Genomic DNA, 7,226 nt, shown 5'->3' with positions numbered 1-7,226 from the left:
CATGCAATTAAGGGGAAATAAACCCTAGAAAAAATATTAGGCAATACGGGTTCTCACATAAAAACAAAAATTACTTTAATCCTTATCTATTTAGGAAACTACTTGTGTTATTTTTATTCAATTATGTTCCCAATTACGTAACTAATCCTTACAGGATTTTATCATTCAATGACCCTTTCTTGGTTCATTGATATAAGTGTGACAACATTCAGATGGTTAATAAATAAAAAGCCACCGAAGTTTCGTCTTCTGTTTCCCGTCTTTGCAGTTACGTTTCTGGCCTCGGGTTGTTACTCGTCTTTTCTTGGTTTCAACAACAAGCCTTGTGGCTTGTTTCTGTGTCCATTGTTTGTGATATATATTTGATTAAATATTATATGAGGGCCTGCAATTAGCTTCGGTTGTTTACTGGTGAAATTTATGAGTTCGAAAGTTTCATATTCAAACTCAAGCCAGCATTTTCTTGGAAATGTTCTCTAAATCGTTGGCAGCGTTGTATGGAGATGAAATTTCGAAATCAAGTGTAAATTGAGTCAGAAATCCTTTAACTCATTATTCTCCAAAACTAATAAGAGGCCAATCCCTCATATTAGGCTTAGACCACATAACTAATAAGAGGTCAATCCCTATCATTGTTGTGATTGTTGAAGTACAAAAACATTCGTTAGTCGCTAGAGAGAAATTGAAGGACCCAAATTGATAAATACATAAAATTCACAGAAAAAATTAAGAAAAAAACGATATTGAGGCAAAGGGAAATTTTCTATTAATCAAACGAGACTCTGACTATGCCATACAAAGCACAATGGAGGCTACTACTTCTTCTTAAAGCTAAAAGACGGACGCAGAGGCTATTCGCAAGGGAGAAAGAACACATAGAAATGGCAAATTTCTAAATCTCGCTTTAAGATGAGAAAACAAGACTCGTTTTAAGATGGTAAAAATGTTATTGAGTTTTTTTTTTTTTTGTTTTTGTTTTGAAGGAATGTTATTGAGTTTCAAATCAGAAAGTTCATTAATTTCTACCATTTTATGGTAGGCAAAAAAAATATTCACAAATTCTGCTAATTAATGTAGCTATCAGAACAGAAGAATTACTGGATCGGAAGGCCACGGATCATTGTCCTGTAGCCAATTTTTTTTTTCCCTTTGAAGTTTCCGCCCTCATGGGATAATTTGGTTCGTTAACTCTTATGGGCATTTAATAAACGTTAACCATGCCAAACATGCTGTAACTTTTCAATGCAGGCAGGCTCAGGGAAACAGCCTGAGCCTTTGAAATTTGAAAACAGCAAGTCTTGATAAAATCGTGTTTCGTGGGAAAATTATACACAAATATTCTGATCGGACAACTTGATCTAGTGGAGACCTTTTTTGACCAAAAGAAGTTTTGTTAGTCTGTAGAACTTAAGACTAGTAGATCAGTGCCTTTAAAAAAAAGTTTTTCTAAGCCCTGTCACTGGTTTATGGCTTAATTAATTAATAAGTATGCTTTATCCTAAACGTGGGCGTCTCTATCTTTTTTAACAATAAGTAGAGAGAGTGCCAATAGAAAGCCAAGAATCAACTTTCAAGTTTCAATAAACTCCGTTAAAAAACTTACAATCCTCTTTAGTTACTATTTTCTTTTCTCAAAGCTAACATTCATCCGGAAAACTTCCGTGCATGGGTTCTTTTCTCAAAGCTAACATTCATCCGGAAAACTTCCGTGCATGGGTAGGATTTTGAACTTTTCTTTTGCGTACAGGGCTACGGCACAGTCATACAATAATTGATTAAATCTTTCAGGTCAAACGTATACAGGAGGTTCTGTCAACAAAAGAAGATAACAATATTCGCGCCAGATACTTCTGAAACACTATAAATACCCTAAGTTCGTCATCATCTTAGTACACAAAGTTTCAAAAGGGTTTTCATCGCCTTCTCAGTATCTTTGTTATTATACATCTGAAACACTAAAGGCTGTATTTTACGACTTTAACTCTTCATCTTTATAAGCATCTGCCTTTTGATTGTATTTAGCCTTATTACAATCTGTTATGGAAAGCCCCGGATCATTTCTACAGCCACCAACCTATGGAAATAGCATCACCATCTTAAGCATTGATGGCGGAGGGATCAGAGGAATTATCCCTGGAGTAATCCTTGGATTTTTAGAGTCTGAGCTTCAGGTTTGTCAAGCATCAATTTTCCTTTCCAATCATTCATGAAGAGAATAAACCCGATTTGTGAGTTTCGCATGCATGCGTTAAATTGCATAGAGTACTCTTATTTGGCATAATAATTCATGTGATATTTGTCTTTGGTGCAGAAATTGGATGGTGAAGATACAAGACTCGCTGACTACTTTGATGTGATATCGGGCACCAGCACTGGTGGTCTTGTGACTGCAATGCTTGCCGCTCCAAATGACAAGAATCGGCCTCTATTTGCTGCCAAAGAGATCAAGGACTTTTACCTTGACAATTGCCCTCAAATCTTCCCGCAAGAAACGTAATCAGCCTAACTATATACCATCTTCATTGTCCAAACAATTAAGTTACTATATGCTAGTAGTATATCGACCCGCTAGTGCCAATTAACTAACATGATTGATGTTCATGACCAGACACTTAATGCTGGGACAAGCAGAAAAGCTAATTAAAGCCGTGACTGGACCCAAATATGATGGCAAATATCTCCATAATCTGCTCAAGCAAAAGCTGGGTGAGACCAAGTTGCACCAAACATTGACTAATGTTGTCATCCCTACTTTCGACATCAAATTGCTCCAGCCCACCATCTTTTCCAGCTATGCAGTTCGTCTCAATCAAACCCTTTCGTTTTTTATCATTGTATTACATGTTCCTTTTTATTTTTCCTTCTAAAAGAAACTCATATTCCGATGTTTTGCATGGCTCAGTTGAAGCACCATCCAAGCCTAGACGCCTTATTGAGAGATATATGCATAGGAACTTCAGCTGCTCCCACTTATCTTCCTGCCCATAAATTCGAAACTGAAGATTCTGATGGTCGCGTCAAAGAATTTAACCTTATCGATGGTGGCGTGGCTGCTAACAATCCGGTATAATTTCTCATCTTTGTCGTGTTACTTTGAGAAACTTGGATTGTGTATATTTTAGCAAAAAAAAAAAAAAATCATTTTTTCTCACGATTAAGGTAAATATGAAATAAAATTTCAGGCTTTAGTTGCAATGAACCATGTGACTAAGGAGGTTAGCCAAGGAAATTCCGACTTCTTCTCGATTAGATCACAGGAATATAGTCGTTTCATTGTTCTATCCTTGGGAACTGGTACAGCAAAAGAGGAAGGAAAGTATGATGCAGAGCAAGCAGCGAAATGGGGAATTCTGGGTTGGCTCACAAGTGGTGGTTCAACTCCGCTAGTAGATGTATTCTCTCATGCAAGTAGCGATATGGTTGACTTTCACCTTTCTACTATTTTTCAAACACTTCAGTCTGAAGAAAATTATTTACGAATTCAGGTACCTACATTCCTTTTTCTCCCTCTCTCTCTTTTGGTTTTCTTTTTCTGCTTACGTATATTAAAATGAGAAAACCTTTTGCTGCTAGTTTTCAGTCTTCTTCTATTGTTTAATGACTTTTCTTGTCCATCACGGATGCAGGATGACACATTAACAGGAGACTTGGCTTCCGTGGATGTTGCAACGGAGGAAAATCTACAGAATCTTGTCAAAGTTGGGGAGAATTTGTTGAAGAAGCCAGTTTCTAGGATTAATTTGCAGACTGGTGTTTTTGAGCCTCTGAATAAAGGCACAAATGAGGAGGCTCTCAAAAGGTGGAAACCGACTGAAGCCCATTTTCTTTTACTTAAAAGTATATATTGTTGGAATATGTCTAACATATATTTTTTCGAAGTTAATGCTCTTACCATTCCATTTAGTCAGTTGAAATATTTAAGAATGAACTGATCAAAGAAGAGCGGCACTCAGAAATTTTCGGTCATAAAAATTGAAAATACTTCATTGTTTAAAACTTTCATGACAAATTACATTTTTCTTATGTAAATTGGAAGAGACGAGTCCCACTTGTTCTTAACATCACTTATCTTAATTACCAGCTCTTAGTCGCTAGATTTCTTGAGTTTTACCTAAATATGCTTACAAGTTTGCTTGTTTAATCTTTGCACAGGCTGGCCGACACACTCTCCAAGGAGAAGCGGCTTCGGGATCTGAGATCACCTACTGGGCATGTGCCAAAGCGCCAGAAATGATCCTAATCAGTCCTCAACAATTCAACTGAAGTTCTTGTTGTTTGAAGATTTTAATTATTTGTATGAATACAAGTATATAGAATTCCCCCCCGCTCATGCATGTACGTGGTGGGGAAGGGATTGTAATTCTTTGCAGTTTTGCTTTTGATTGGAATCAATTCATTTATTTGTTTCCAAAACTCTTCTACGCGAACTTTCTTTTGTTGATTACTTCAGCAGTTTCTATTGATCGTAAAAATTTCTAGGGTGAACTTCCTTTTTCGAAGTGAACTAGATCCAAAACTACGGGGGACGGCCCATTGCCGTTGGTTAAGTATTATGAGCTTTTCAAATATCTAGAGCAAGAAGTACAGAATGTGCAGTACTAGATGGAGAAAAGCCACAAAGATTCTGATGCGGAGTGGCTTGAAGACGCGTTTTGAATTAGGATGCATTGCGCAAGGAAGAAGGGTCACGTGTAAAGCAAAGTTTAGCCGATTAGGGTCCGCAACGTAAGGCCCATCATAAGGCTCGACATATTTTGGTCTTTATTCAATCTGCAGAAACTTACTAAGATGGGTGCCAATCATTGAGCCCGATATATGACCTGACATGGCCCAAAGTTGCGTGTTATTTTCACGTTTGATTTATTTTTTCTTTTCTTTTGGTTCACCAATATTGTACCCTATAAATAGGCTAACCCTACGTTTTTCTTATTCATTCATCTATTCACATTTATCAAACTTTTTATTGGTTATTCCAATAAAGTAGAGAGTTTTCTCTCGTTCTTTTGAATCTTGAATTTGGATCAGAAAATTGTTCGTGTACCTTTTCCTTTAAGATTACGCTTCCATATCAGTTGGTACTAGAGCAGGTTTCTCCTGAGATGGCCAATGACAATAGAGATCATAATCGTAACCTTAATGACGAAGTTGAGGGTTTGAGAAACAGGGTTGTGGATTTGGATGCTTGTATGGATCGAATGGAGGGTATGTTTATTGCCCTTATGGAGAGGATGAACATTCAACACAACCAAAATCGCAATGATAATGGTGATTGAGTTGAGAGAATTGCTCGAGACTGTGACCAAAATCAACGCGAGATATACCTATCTCATAGGAATCAAACCTATGACAAGAGTTCGTTGGATGATGATAATATAGGAAGAAGCCTTAACCCTAGGGTTCAACAAAATCATCAAGCCGAGGAATTCAAATTGAAAGTAGATGTTCCCCTTGATTACGAACAATACCTTTTCTCATAGTTTTAATATTGCATTCAAGGTAAATGTTCAATTCTTGAGTACAATTCAGAGTTTTTATAGTTGTTATCTAGAAATAATGCGATAGAATCAGAGAATCAATTAGTCTCTAGATACTTGGATGGATTGAAGGATAGTACAAATGATGAGATTGGGTGTCGTAGTATCTTTATTTTGTTTGAGGCCCAGAATTTAACTGTGAAGGAGGAACTGAGGTTGTCCCTTAAGAAAATACTTGGGTGACAGGTTGTCGAGCCTGTGCAATAATAAAAATAGAACCTAACTATCACTAAAAGCAGTCAATAACTAACCCTAGGTACTGGAGCAGGGACTCTAGGTGTGCAATGAGTTACTTAATTCACCCTGTTCCCAAAGAGTTTGCTTAATTTGATATACCAGAATTAATTAGTTGACAACTAAATAGTAGACAGTGGCAAGTAGGGTCGTCTCCTCAGGGACTGGGGATATTTATCTCTTTTAAATTCCAATTGGTAAAGGGGATTTCACCGGAATGAAATTAAAAATAATTAAACAATTCAACTAAAAATAAATAATTAACTAGCACGAATATAGCAGGAATTAAATCAAGAATAGATAAATTCTAGCCAAGGATACAACTACTCAGACACAGTCCATTTATCCGATCATTGATGCAAGAGAGGTTCACTTAATTTATTAATAGGCTAGTTATAGTCGCCGATGAACTCTAACGACCAATTTTTCCTTAATTTATTGATATCCAAAGTACGACCATTGATCACCCCTAGCCAAAAAATATTCCTAGGTATGACCGAAGGAATTAATTTTCCAATTGCATTAATGACTAGAAAAACCTAGCTCTAATCAATAACACGCTACGAGAGTTATTTAAATTAGATTGCACGTTCTTCTAATGTGTAAACACACCAGTTGCTACTAATATTAATCAATCAAACAATTACGGATTTAATTGACTAAATTGGCACGAGATTAATAAATCACATTGAACATCGGGCCCTTGGCATCCAATTAATAAAATAATCCCATGAAAATTCAAGTAGACAACGTGCAAATATTAATAAATTGAGAAACGCGTGAAAACTAATTAGATCTCACAGATTTTCGGGACTGTGCCGTCGAGTTGACCCTTGACTAGATGAAAAGCTTAGCCACACCACATAATTAAATCTCCACGCAAATTAATTGATTGCAAAGGCATCAAGTTTTTCACTAGAAAGCAAGAAATAAGGGATGTTTTTCCCGTTGGGGAATATTGTCGAACAGTTGGCGTGTACCTGACAAAAGGAAAAGAAAAGAAAAAAACTGAACTATCCTAGAACTATTCTCAGAGCTAATCATCAGATCCTCCTGTACGTTTGTTGCTCTTTTAAAGCCAAATGACTAATGTCTCATGCTATCTTCGGTGGTCCCCACGAATTTGGAACAAGCCTGCCGAATTACTTCTTGTTTCAAGTCTCTGTACGTTTCTTTCTTTGAAGAGCCCAAATGACTAAGTGCCTTTCACTAGCTTTGTGGTCCCGCTCCAATCCAAGGGCCCAAGGATTAGAGCCCTCTGCCGAAGTGCTTGTGTGGAGGACTCCTAATCAGCCAAAAGGGAATTGGAAGTCCAGATAGCAAAAAGGAAATTTGTCTCCTTCTTCGCACCATGCGGGCCCAGTTTGTGGAGCCTTTAGAAGTCTCCATTTTCTCCAGAAAGTCCCTCCTTTTTGGTAGTTTTCTGCTCCATTCCCTTAAATTAATCCATATACCAAA

At 37.1% G+C, this 7,226-nt stretch overlaps 1 protein-coding gene across 1 annotated transcript; it reads left to right on the top strand.

The window, feature by feature from the left end:
* The first annotated feature begins 1,909 nt into the window (after positions 1–1,909).
* Positions 1,910–4,413, top strand: LOC113737142 (patatin-like protein 2). Its single transcript, XM_072048095.1, has 7 exons — positions 1,910–2,171; positions 2,312–2,493; positions 2,609–2,798; positions 2,903–3,064; positions 3,183–3,485; positions 3,627–3,799; positions 4,153–4,413. The coding sequence occupies exons 1-7, from the start codon at positions 2,040–2,042 to the stop codon at positions 4,232–4,234; spliced, it is 1,224 nt and encodes a 407-aa protein (XP_071904196.1). The 5' UTR covers positions 1,910–2,039; the 3' UTR covers positions 4,235–4,413.
* Positions 4,414–7,226: the final 2,813 nt, after the last annotated feature.

The sequence above is a fragment of the Coffea arabica genome, chromosome 1c, assembly GCF_036785885.1.
Source record: "Coffea arabica cultivar ET-39 chromosome 1c, Coffea Arabica ET-39 HiFi, whole genome shotgun sequence".
In the NCBI taxonomy this organism is placed as follows: Eukaryota; Viridiplantae; Streptophyta; class Magnoliopsida; order Gentianales; family Rubiaceae; genus Coffea; species Coffea arabica.
This window is presented reverse-complemented; position numbering and strand designations above follow the sequence as displayed.